General features: G+C 33.8%; 1 protein-coding gene across 2 annotated transcripts in view; it reads left to right on the forward strand.

Annotated features, from left to right (window-relative positions):
• LOC129003156 (ATP-dependent translocase ABCB1-like) overlaps positions 1-13,546 on the forward strand; it is a 37,180-nt gene that overhangs the window by 16,452 nt on the left and 7,182 nt on the right. Inside the window, exons 12-21 of one of the 2 annotated variants that reach the window (XM_054431412.1) lie at positions 312-437; positions 1,099-1,302; positions 1,589-1,840; positions 2,250-2,368; positions 6,893-6,907; positions 8,145-8,238; positions 9,692-9,829; positions 10,812-10,913; positions 11,244-11,405; positions 12,985-13,188. In XM_054431412.1, coding sequence (XP_054287387.1) covers positions 312-437; positions 1,099-1,302; positions 1,589-1,840; positions 2,250-2,368; positions 6,893-6,907; positions 8,145-8,238; positions 9,692-9,829; positions 10,812-10,913; positions 11,244-11,405; positions 12,985-13,188 — 1,416 coding nt within the window. The remainder of the gene's footprint in view (positions 1-311; positions 438-1,098; positions 1,303-1,588; positions 1,841-2,249; positions 2,369-6,892; positions 6,908-8,144; positions 8,239-9,691; positions 9,830-10,811; positions 10,914-11,243; positions 11,406-12,984; positions 13,189-13,546) is intronic. The other variant, XM_054431413.1, reaches the window with a different exon arrangement.

Here is a 13,546-nt window from a genome sequence, read left to right on the forward strand (position 1 = left end):
AATCCTGAATAAGATCCGGTTATTTTAGGTTGGGTTTTTTACGAGATAAAACTAAGACATCACTTAAATCTTCAATGTTTCCAATGTGCATTATTACATACAAACTGGCTGTGTAGCTGAGTGGTTATAGTGCTCGCCTAACAATCAAAAGGTTGCCGGTTCGATCCTGAGAAAAGTCAGTAGCTTTTTGAAGGCAGATCTTCTTCTGAAAAAAGGTACACGGATCATCACACTTGATTCTACACTCATCCTTCACTCATATTTTGGGTAAAATAAGCATCTAGTGATAAAAAGTATGTTTTGATGTGCAGATTTTGAAGCATTTCAATCTGGAAATCCCCCCTGGTAAGACAGTGGCGCTAGTTGGACCAAGCGGAGTTGGAAAAAGTACAGTCATCGATCTCTTCCTGAGACTGTACGACTGCAATGCTGGAGTGGTGAGTAACAAAGAGTACTTTATAATAAAATAACATTCTGCTTGGGTAGTAGTTGCATTAATACTACAAAGACAACAGAAACTCCAACAACCTCATGCCCCTTATTGGTGGAAATCACTGGTTTAGCTTATCCTTGCTTTTATTTTTTTTAATTGTCCCTGAAAATTTAAAATTAGACTTTAGCTTTTTATAATACCAAAATGGACGTAGTATAATTGAGCCACTTGCTGAAAGCTTAGTCTGCAGGTTTGCTGCAGCGGGGGTATTTAATCTAGTAGCACCATTTATCTGGGACCTGGTTATTTAATATCGTAACTTGGTTAACATTTTAAATTTAAAGTTTCAGGATCTTACATTTCAATCTAAAACAATGTCGTATAAAATAAAAACTCAGATTTTTCATTAATCTACTCTTCGGAGAAGTCTTATATAAGGACAAAATATTAGTGTTGTGGTTGGATTGTATTATTGTGTATTGATTACCTTATGGACTCTAATTTTCTCAAGAAAATTATCTGAACTCTATTGCTTTTAACAAATTCTTAACCAGCCAAACAGCTTTCCTGCAAAATATATTTAAACAAAATTTAACAAGAAGTTTTATTTTGAATTAACACAGAAAGATTTTCATGATTTTAGTATTTTTGTTTTCTTCCCTCAGGTAAAATTGGACGGGAATCCCATCAAGAACCTGAACTTGTCGTGGTTTCGTAGCCAGATTGGTGTTGTGCTACAAGAGCCGGTCCTCTTCAGCGTCTCGATCGCTGAGAACATCCGCTACGGCCGAGAAAATGTCACTCAACAAGATATTGAGAAGGCTGCGGCCATGGCGAGTGCTAGCGGATTCATCACTAAACTGCCTGAGGTAATCAACGGGAGCTTCATATCCAGATAATTGAGTTATATAAAAGCTACAACTTACTGCAATATAGAACTAGTGTACTATACCTATTTTGAAAGATAGTCTAAATTTTCAAAAATAGTTTTTTTCTAGAAAAGATTCAAAGTTGTGTTCAACTATGTGTTCAGCATCAAATCTTTCTCTAGCAATTACACCTTCTAAAAAGAATTTCCAAAATGTATCTAGAAAAAAACTTTTTAAATATTTTATATTTAGATTTATTTTTTCCTAAAGTCCAAATTCTTTTTAGAAATACGAAACAATTGTGGGAGACCGCGGGGCGCAGTTGAGTGTTGGTCAGAAGCAGCGAATTGCCATTGCTCGAGCTCTTGTCCGCAACCCAAAAGTCCTTCTGTTGGATGAAGCAACTTCTGCATTAGATTCACAGACTGAGAGTGTAGTCTTGGAAGCATTAGATAAGGCTATGGCAGGAAGAACTACGATCGTCATCGCTCATAGACTTTCCACCATCAAGAATGCTGACGTCATCTATGTCATGAAGGCAAGTATTTGTTTTGACAACTCTCTGAAGGAGGCGTAGTACTGTATATTTAAGTCCATAAAATGCAGTAAAGGTACTGAATAGAACATTCCAAACAAGATAGTTATTAGACTCTGTTATGTATTGATATGCTTGAAAGAATACAACTGATTACTGAGTAAAATCCTTTTGTCACAGTAGATATATCCTTTTTTATACTAAAAACATTAACTCCAGCCAGCAATTATGCAAAATTTCAATTAGGTTGAAACAGAACAGAAAATTTTAAATCAGCTTTAATTTCTGTTACTACGCAAGTGGAGTCAAGAATAAAACGGTCATTATTTTCTGAATAGCATTTGAAAAACTGGAACAGAATAAGAACCATTTAACAATTGTGTTTTCAGGATGTCTGACCATTGTGTTTCAGGACGGAGCTGTACTTGAGAGTGGCAACCACTCTGATCTGATGGGTCTACAAGGAACTTACTACAAGATGGTGTGTGCTCAAATATCACCTATGAGGGAGGCGCAAAGTGCGGAAGACAGGTACATAAATATGGTCTTAAAAAATTAAGATAATAATAACAAAACAAGGCAAATGTTTTAAAGATGAATGAATGAATGAATGAAAATCCTTTATTTTTTCAGGCAAAGTTAGGGCCACATGGCCCTTTCTTACACTTAACCTGACATTAAAAATATAACATAAATAATGTAACATAGGGATAACTTAATCTAATTAAACATAAAATATTTAACAATTCAAGTACCTACATATCTAAAAAAAAACATAAAAATTTAACAAATAGAAAAACACATTCACACACTCTCGCATACACGCATCAGCAAACGCGCAAGGTAACAGTAGCCCTAGGACACGCCAGCCGAGACCATCTTCTCAAAATAGAGCTTTTTCAGTGCCGCCACAAACTGGGAACGTTTTTCAAGGGTCTTAATGTGTAGGGGTAGGCCGTTCCACAGACGACAAGCGGTAACAACAAAAGCCCTGCCATAAGCTGTGGTCACATGATGAGGTATACGCAATGTAATCGAAGAATAACGAGACATTCGTGAACTACCCTGAGACACAAATTTAAAATCGGATTTGAAATATTTTGGGGAGCCTGTTTTCAAAATTGAAAAAACCAATGACAAAATTTTAATGAATCTTTGATAATTTAATTTCAGGATGTGTGCCTCAAGGTAGTATGGCGTGATATGCTCCATACGTCGCAGACCATAGACAAATCTCAAACAATAATTCTGTGACCGCTGGAGCATACCCGCCTGAGTCGCAGTCAAGTCATTGATCAATGAGTTGCAGTAACTGAAGTGGGGTAGTACAAGTGATTTGATCAAATGTAGTTTAGTGTGTTGTGGTAAAAAATTCTGTAATCTTTTCAATGAATGTATGGAGGCAAAAACCTTTTTTCGTGTGTCCGTAACTGCTATGTCCCAAGTAAGTGAAGAGTTGAAGATCAAAAGATCAACATAGACAATAAACATAAATATAAGCCTAAACAAAAATCATAAATATGGATGGTTTTTGTTTTAAAGTCGGTTGTCAGTTTCACTGTTTTTTAGCAAAAACAAAAAACCAAAGATTAACTGATGGAGAAAATTTGTTATACAATAATTTCTCTACAGTAGCTGGATTAGTTTTGTCTCTCCAATCGGAGATATTCTCAATTTCCTTTATAGTCCAGGACCTGACTAGGGTTCTGTGTGCATGTCGTGTATAGTGAATTTTACTTTTGCATTTCAATATAGGTGTCTTAGGAAGTGTTTTCCACTCGGGTGTCAAGTTCGCACCTGGTACGTTTTCGAGCTATGACGTCATCAAAATGGCGGCCATTGATTTTTTTAAATTGTATATTTCGCAAACTATTTGTCGGATCGGAATGAATGTTTTTTTGTTTGAAAGATAATTTTAAATGCTACCTGTTTTACATTTACACATTTGTTGTATGTTTAGTACATTCTTCGTAATTTTGCAAAAACCTGTATTTTTAAATATTTTTGAGTTATTTTTGTTTGTAACGTTTTATTGATACAATTTATAAAAAACCACCAATGAAAAAAGTTGTAGAACATTTAAAAATCTTTACAAAAATACCAAATTCGATATGTTTTACTCAAAAGATTACTTCAAGAAACTAGATAAATCTCATAAAAACACCAATTTTGGCGCAAAAACGCCTATTAGTCCGGCATCTAGGGCAGTTCGCAAGTCTTATAAAGACAGTTTCGCCATTCAATGTTGATGTACGTGTCTAAATAAGTGTTTTCAACTCGGGTGTCACGTCTGCACCCACTGCAGTTTCCGGTTATGACGTCATTAAAATGGCGGAAAGGGCTATATTAAAAATAACGATATTTTACATACCATGTATTGGATCGGAATGAACTTTTTTTTGTTTGAAAGATAAGTTTACATGCTATCTTTCTTACATTTGCACTTTTGTTTTATGTTTAGTACATTTTTCGTAATTTTGCAAAAACCTATATTTTTAAACATTTTTGTGTTATTTTTGTCGATAACGTTTTATTGATACAATATATCAGAAATAACTTATAGACAAAGTTGTAGCACGTTAAAATAGCTTTACAAAAATACCAAATTCGATATGCTTTACTCAAAAGATCACGTCAAGAAACTAGAAAATCGTACAAAACAACCTAATTTTGCGCAAAAACGCATATAAATCCGACATCGATGGCTGTGTTCGAGTCATATATAGACAGTTTTACCATTCAATGTTGATGTATGTGTCTAAAGAAGTGTTTTTAACTCGGGTGTCACGTCTGGACCCACTGCAGTTTCCGGTTATGATGTCTTAAAAATTGCTACATGTTACGATTTCACCAGCTATTTTACTTAAAATAAGACCATTACCCTCTTTTATGCAAATAAAAGCACAACAAATCAATGTAATTAGTCCATAGGAATGTTTCCACTATATAAATACCCCCGGTGCAGCAATCCTTTCTACTAAGCGAATTTCCATTTGCATGGATTGAGATTTATATGCGTTTTTGCGCAAAATTAGGTTGTTTTGTACGATTTTCTAGTTTCTTGACGTGATCTTTTGAGTAAAGCATATCGAATTTGGTATTTTTGTAAAGCTCTTTTAACGTGCTACAACTTTGTTTTTAAGTTATTTCTGATATATTGTATCAATAAAACGTTATCGACAAAAATAACACAAAAATGTTTAAAAATATAGGTTTTTGCAAAATTACGAAAAATGTACTAAACATAAAACAAAAGTGCAAATGTAAGAAAGATAGCATGTAAACTTATCTTTCAAACAAAAAAAAGTTCATTCCGATCCAATACATGGTATGTAAAATATCGTTATTTTTAATATAGCCCTTTCCGCCATTTTAATGACGTCATAACCGGAAACTGCAGTTTGTGCAGACGTGACACCCGAGTTGAAAACCCTTATTTAGACACGTACATCAACATTGAATGGCGAAACTGTTTTTATAAGACTTGCGAACTGCCCTAGAGGCCGGACTAATAGGCGTTTTTGCGCCAAAATTGGTGTTTTTATGAGATTTATCTAGTTTCTTGACGTAATCTTTTGAGTAAAACATATCGAATTTGGTATTTTTGTAAAGATTTTTAAATGTTCTACAACTTTTTTCATTGGTGGTTTTTGATAAATTGTATCAATAAAACGTTACAAACAAAAACAACTCAAAAATATTTAAAAATACAGGTTTTTGCAAAATTACGAAGAATGTACTAAACATACAACAAATGTGTAAATGTAAAACAGGTAGCATTTAAAATTATCTTTCAAACAAAAAAACATTCATTCCGATCCGACAAATAGTTTGCGAAATATACAATTTAAAAAAATCAATGGCCGCCATTTTGATGACGTCATAGCTCGAAAACGTACCAGGTGCGAACTTGACACCCGAGTGGAAAACACTTCCTAAGACACCTATATTAAAATGCAAAAGCAAAATTCTCTATACACGACATGCACACAGAATTCTAGTCATGTCCAGGACTAAATCTTTCCCGGAACGTACACCACTTTCAGTGTTCGTTTACGATTTATTCAATCTCTTTGCTTTATCTTTAGGTCTAATCACATATTGTTTGGTATCATTGGAAAGGGTATAGAATCATCTGCAACTTTTGCAATGGGTGGTATTTGATTTTATCAGCGGTTAAGAAGTTATAAGCAAAACAATAAATATAATAATAATAAAAAACACGTTTTTTAATATAGTGAGATAAATATTAAGTTTACAACAAAAGTGTAAATACAAGAAAGATAGGGTGTAAAAATATCTTTCAAACAAAAAATAAATCATCCTGATCCATTAAACGGTTCGCGAAATATACGCATTCAAAAATTGCTGAGCCGCCATCTTGATGACGTCATAGCTCGAAAACGTACCAGGTGCGAACTTGACACCCGAGTGGAAAACACTTCCTAAGACACCTATATTGAAATGCAAAAGTAAAATTCACTATACACGACATGCACACAGAACCCTAGTCAGGTCCTGGACTATTATTGTTTCTGACCATTTGATGTACTGTAAACTATAAATTACATTCAAGCGTATGAAATACAGCATCACAAACACCTTAACACTGCTTGACAGTTTGCAAAGGTGAACATTGACAATGTCTTCTACAGTATACAAAATTCAATGATTGTATAATGTATTCAAATTTCCAGTGCTTTAATGGTGGCTTTACTCAGTGCATTTGGAACCTTTATAGTCCTTTGTGAGCTTTTTGGACATACGCTTTAGTAATATTTCCTCTTTTTGATTCTTAGCAATCCAATATCTCTCTTACACAATGTACACCTTGTACAAACTTTTAAAAAGTAACAAAATAATGCAATAATTAAAAGTGTGAAGATGAATTTTGAAAACAAAAAAATTGATTTAACTTTATAATGAAAACATCTATATTCAAAACAAAAAGATAATCAACTAAAATTATAAAGGGGCGAAATATATTGACATCTCAACTGCTAAATAATGTTCTGTCATTTAGAGTAGATATAAAATAATCAATATGTGTTACAGTTCATCTGATCCCAAGTGAGTATAACATCAATTAGCAATCAAATACAGCTATAATGCTTTATCTGTTTGCTTTTATAATATTAAAGTTGTACAGCTGAGGCTGGCATTATTTACCTCTATCTATTTACAATTAAATTGGGTACATTTTAGAGATTTGTTAAATGTCCTGTTAAAAGCTATAAATATTTTTTGCTTTTTGCCATTTTGATCAAAATATTTAAAAGTAAAAAGTCTTCAAATGCTATCCTGAAATGTTGAATCGTGTAATAATGAAAAAAAATTATCTTAAACGCTTTCATGCAACTAGTTTAGTTGCATGCAGTCAGATATAGTTTAAATAGTAAAATTTAATTTTAAAATTTGGACTAGTATATGAGTAGTCTAATATTTGAGAGTTTAAATTTTTTTATTCAATCAAATTGGCAATTTAGTTGGTGGAAAACTCAACATTCAACACATTTTTAGAGAAAATCGCTTTTACTGATATTGTTTATTTATTTAACCAGTTTAAGCAGTATATTATTGTTCTTGACTCATTCTTTCCGGTAATCATTTAAAAATCTATGATTGTAATTCATCTTCTGTAATTAGTTTTGCTTTTAGTTCTAGTTCTAATAATTTTACATTTTATCTATTTGTTGTGTATTGTTTGTTGTGTAGTAAATATTTCAATGTCTCTAAATATTATTTTATTTTCTAACATTTTGAGTTTGACCAATATCAAATTTAATGATTTGAGTTTGACACAAGCTGGCAATTCATAGTAAGATTAAGTCAAAACTACTTTGCACCTAATCAAAGTTGGTAAAATGACAAAGTAAAAATTATTTTAAAACTATAATGTGATGCTTGAAAGAAAAACTACTCATATTTCTAAAACTATATTTCAGTAATAATTGTTTACTGGAATACTCAAGGCTTATGGGTACTTAATACTCATAATCTTCCATCTCCTAAAGCTCTGTACAATTTTAGAACTTTTGTGCCATGCCTTTCTTGCTGTGTAATCTTTTCTCAAACTCTTTCTTTTTTATTAGCACAACTAAAAACTGCTTCCATTAATCCATACCCAACGTCATCAACACTTTGAAAACCAGGTTAAAACTGTAGAAATACTCGTAGTTGTAATCACCCACTAACAGATGAGTAAGTTGATTAAATTTAACCCGTTTTGTTTTGATGTTAACTGGACAAAAGCTAAAAGAGTTCTTAATGTTTGTTGGATATTATGATCGTATGTTTTATATTACAGACAAGGCAGTTCAGGATACACCCCAAGAGATAGGGGTGGGCCTATCACTGGGCCCGTCATCCCTACAGCACCTGTCATCGAGGATAGCAGCAAGGTAACCACCATATACTAATTAGAATTTGTCATTTTAATAAATATATTTATTTGTGCATTTTATTTTCCAACCAGGGTTATCCTTAAGGTGAGGAAATTGTATTATTGTTTGTCTTTTCTGCAGTTCACACTTGTATCCTCTTCATTCGTAGGCTTTTGCAGCTGGTGTACCGAATGAAACACTAAGTCTGAGTTATCTTCTTATCTATGACTTATCTACTTAGTATCGAATTGTGGATATTTACAGGCATGCACTGTGGATGCGATGCTCCCTGGTGTGGATTAACGTCCGCACTAGTGAGTACTACGACTATCCGCAGTACTATCTTCATCTTGATAATTAGACCAATTCATATATACCATGGCAAAAATGTGGTTCGGATTCCACTATAAACTGTAGGTCCCTTAGCTGCCTTAGCTGTTTGGGCTATAACAGCTGTGTCTAAGGAATATGTCGGCCTTAGTTACTAACAAGACTACAAGATCGCGCCACTCATCCTACACTCAACCCCATTCATACTTGGCTTAAAATAACTACTTTGTATGGTCACCATTTCATTGAAAAGTATAAAGTATCTGAAGTTAAAATAGCACAGTTGCTTAATGTACCTGGTAGAGAGACATTATCAATCTTCCAAACTTAAGAATCCAAAGTACTTTTTGGCATCAACCGCGTTAATTGTGGATTTCTGCTAGATGTTTTGCCCCTACACTATGAAGAGACATCTTTAGTGGCTAAGATGAGAAACTGAGGATACCACTTCACGAAAACATCCAAAGATCCATATGCTCTTCCGTTTTGGTTATTCCTAGGTCTGGTTGTTGACAATGCCCATCCATCTTCTCCTATTTCTCCACAGTTTCTCTTTTTTCATCATCTGTCATCTCACTCCTTTCTTCTCCACAACCCCCCCCCCTTTCTCATCCATCCACCTCTTTGTATGTCTTCCTTTGTCACCATCAACTTCATATTACTCGAAGCAGTAATAATAATCAAATAAATTATTGGAAAAAAGTTTGGTTTAGGAAATGTTTTATTCCTCACGTATAGAAACAGGGTATCTTACAGTAAAATTATAATTTGTTATATTTCCATTCTGTAGTAGTGATTTGGACTCTTTATAGCTGTAATACCAACTTAAAAGGATGCTTCTTTACAAAAACCTCTCTGTGTAGAGTATGGTGTGACTATATGTACAGCGGTAATAAAGATGGAATGGTTGTTTAGAATAGTCACAAAACTATTGTAAATCTAAGTTTCATTGATGGAGTGTTTTTGTATTTTGTTTTATATATTCCAAACCCTAGAAATGTATTAATAGGCTAAGTGGAGGGCAAAATAAAATAAAAGGAATGGCATCAGTGCCAAAATACTACAAAATTACTAGTATAAAAGTTGTTTTCTTTAAACTTTAAGCTCTACCAATGTTATTTTTATAATATCCACTTTTTAGATAAAGGATGTGGGAGTGTTCACCCTAGTGCAGCTTAATAGACCAGAGTGGGGATGGCTATTTCTTGGTCTTCTGGCCTGTATCATCAATGGAGCCGTAACTCCTGTTTATGCCTTCTTCTATGGAGAAGTGTTTGCGGTAAGTATATTACAATAGCGAGAGCTGTGGATTGGGAAAACAAATTTGGAAAAACATTATAAAAAAATGCTTCTGGTTAGATATAGGGACTACTCCGTTCATCACTTTGTATCACTGTTGCAGTTTGAGGTATTATTTTGCACATTTTCTAAAAATTATTATTATTATTATTATCATGATTGGTAAAAAAGGTTTAGTGATGTTGTGGAATGTGGAATCTGACCTTGAATCCACATGAGAAAGTTATTAAAACAAAATTTAGTTCACTAATCCACTTAACACTTTGAAACAGTATACCAGCTGTTATTGACTCTATTCGTATATGTATAGTTTGAACAAAAATTATTTTGTTTGATTTTAATCAAAAAAAGAAAAAAGTAAAACCATTGAAAATCCCCCACAAATAGTGAAAATAGAGCGTTATCAAACACAAAGGACAAGTATGCAGAAGAAACAAAAAAAAATCAGCTGCAAGGCTTAAGATCAGCTGATTTTTGTCAGAATTCTTCTTTATTGTTGACCTATGAACGATTGCAGCAGATTTTGGTTTTGAACATTTGAACAAGCAACAGACATATAAGGAGGATTGAAATCATCGTGATTGAATTAATTTACTAGACCTAAACATCAAGGGGCTCAATCTCCTAGCCATTATTTTATTTTTAGTTTTTTTTCAAATCTAGTTTCTAGTAATATAAGGTAACCCTACTTAAGAGTGGTATCTATCTAGTATTTTTAGTACATTATACCTTTCACATCAATTTACAGGTTCAAGCTCAGGGGGAAGGTACAATTTTTTATCAAGGGTGTTGTTACTTCTCAAAACGTATATTTTCTCAATCAAGCTTATAACTTTTACATCATTTTACAAGCTCAAGCGCAAAGGGGAAGGGTACACCTTTTTAACGAGATGGTTGTTACCTATCAATTTAATATACCGGTATTATCATCAGAACTTTTACATGTTACTCGTGTTTTTCAGGTATTTTCTCTACAAGGAGACGAGCTCGTACACACAGCACTGTTGTGGTCTATAATGTTCGGAGTCCTCGCTGTTGTTTCAGCTTTAAGTTCTTCCTCCCAGGTAATTAGCACATTAAAAAACTTAACAGATAACTGACTTTTGGGAGTTTTACATAGGCTACTTGATTTCGCATGAACTGTTTTCAATCACAAATTATTATTTTAGGTCTAATAAAAATAAATTTTGAATAATATAAAGTTTAGGAAAGTAATGCATGCAGCTCATTGTTTGGAGAAAATGCAACAATTAAGTTACAAAAATATTGATAGCCCTTAATTAATTATTTACTTTAATATTTATATTCATTAGTGTATGGATCAAACCTCTAGCTTGAACAGTTTGATCACTTTACCATTCCCATCTAAAAATATTACTATTAATTTGTCACAGACTATCAACATGGAGATGGCTGCTGAGAAGTTAGTGATGAGGATCAGACTACAAGCTTTTACCAACATCTTGACTCAGCCAATGGCGTGGTTCGATTTCAACAAAAACTCTGTTGGCAACCTCATTACCAGATTGGATAGAGACGCTCCTCTCATCAAAGGGGTAAAAATATAACTTTGAGTCACATAGCAATTCACATTTGAACAGAATAGAAACAAAAGATGAAATAGTTAGACCGAAGCCCAACTTATTAGAACAGTTAAAAGATCCATCATTTAGGGTTATATATTATTCAATTCAATAACTTGTGTATGTGTATTCCTATTTCATCAACTAGATTTTTATCTTTGGTAAAACAATCTAGGTAAAGCCATCACACAAAACAAAGCTTTCTTGATAAAGCTGATACAATATTTTTCGTAGGGTTTCAAAACAAGTTAAGATTGTTTTAACTGGCAATGGCGTAAATACTTGCTCGGTAATCTTATTGCTATTTACACCATTTACCAAGGAAAAAAGTCGGCAGAGTGATAACCTTTTCATCAGTAAGATAATTGTGTATGCATTCGTTTGTCCTTTAGGTATTCCTAAGCTAAACTAACTCTTTCATCTATAAACAGTCTAACCAATATACTAAATTTATCATAGATACAGCCTAGTACCATAGGCTAATTGAAATAGGTTATTATTAAGATTTTCACTCATCCAAAATGTGCTGAGAGGTAGTAAATTTCCGTAGGATCCTGAATCTGAAGGGAGGCGATGTATCTAGTATCACAACATCATCTGACTACATTTATTATAGATCCAAATTTTTACAATATTTGTCTTATATTCTGCTGCCATAACATTTATGTACTTATAAATAAATCAATTCGTTAAAATGCGTTTTAGAATGTTTTATACTTAAACCCAACGAAGGCCCAACGATTCTTTCCTTTGTAGGGCCAAAGAATACCAGTTTCCGTTGGGCCAATAACGTTGGCAAATTGTTAAAATTTCTGCCACCCATTTCCCAACTGTGCCGACCATTTCCCAACGTTGGGCCAACGATGTGTGCTACTTGGGGATGATGATGTGTGGCGCAAGTCCATGCAAAAGAGATGAGAAGAACAGAAATCTTAAACGTAACGACCTGTCACTCCCAATGCATTGCACTTTACAGATTATTTGCGCTATTTCAGTTTATAGACGATGATATCGGTTGCCCAAAATGTGGATCGGGTTCTTGAGCACAACACAAAGACCGCCACTAACATGGGACGAATAAATAAATTTAGAGAGATTTTAATATTAAAAACACCCAACCCAGGGAGTGTAATTATTGACAAATGAGGACATGCACAAATACGGAACAGAACCCCGCAGTGTCTACATGAGTGTCAGCCAAGAGAAACGATGCGACTGAGACTGAACGTTTGCTTGACGAATTCAGCGTCCTTGAAGGTAAAAGGAATTGGAACATCTGAAAAACTGAATTTATTTTAGCTAGCAAATGTCACTGCAGTTTGCAGGTATGCAACATCCTTCAAGAAAATCCCCCCCTCTCTCTCTTCTCTACACATGCAACAACCAAAAGTAATACATGGACTCAGCAATGTTTAAAACTATATACAATCTTATCTAAATACTATAAACAGGTGGATTTGCTTACCTTTGGGGAATTATTTGACATCTGTAGACCAAAAAGTATATCAAAGCGTGCTGTGTAGTCATTGTTGTCATAGTGTGTGTTGTCCAGGCTGCAGGTCAGAGAGCAGGCCACGTGATTGGCTCTTTCGTCATGATCGCTCTTGGCAGTCTCATCGCTTTCATCTTCAGCTGGCAGCTTGCACTAGTCCTCGTGTTCATGATGCCCATCCTCATCGCTTGCTCCTACCAAGAAGTCGTAGTCTTGCGAAGCTCACAATTGAGAGACACTAGACTTATGGACAAAGCTGGAAAGGTAATTAAAAATATAATAAAACACACAACTATTCATTTTTTATGTTACCGTACTGCTTATGGTTACTTACTACATGTATAAATTCAAGATTTGTATTTATCGTTACATAAAAGATTAAGCATTTAATTTTAATATCCCTACTATTCCCTATATGAGACATTTCTTAAAAGTACTGTATCTAAATTGGCCTTTGTGTATGAACACAATCCCAAATCTTGTAAGTATTTTAACAAAAAATAAATAAACTAATAAATACAGACATAAATTTTATAATTTTATTGATTTACTTGCCAACGTTTTAAAATATTGTTAAGCAATTAGTTCATGTACTGATCCCAAAAGAGGAATCAAGCTAATT

Source organism: Macrosteles quadrilineatus, unplaced genomic scaffold, assembly GCF_028750875.1.
Source record: "Macrosteles quadrilineatus isolate MER2022 unplaced genomic scaffold, UCM_ALF_1.0 Scaffold_9__3_contigs__length_116548681, whole genome shotgun sequence".
NCBI classification, from domain to species: Eukaryota; Metazoa; Arthropoda; class Insecta; order Hemiptera; family Cicadellidae; genus Macrosteles; species Macrosteles quadrilineatus.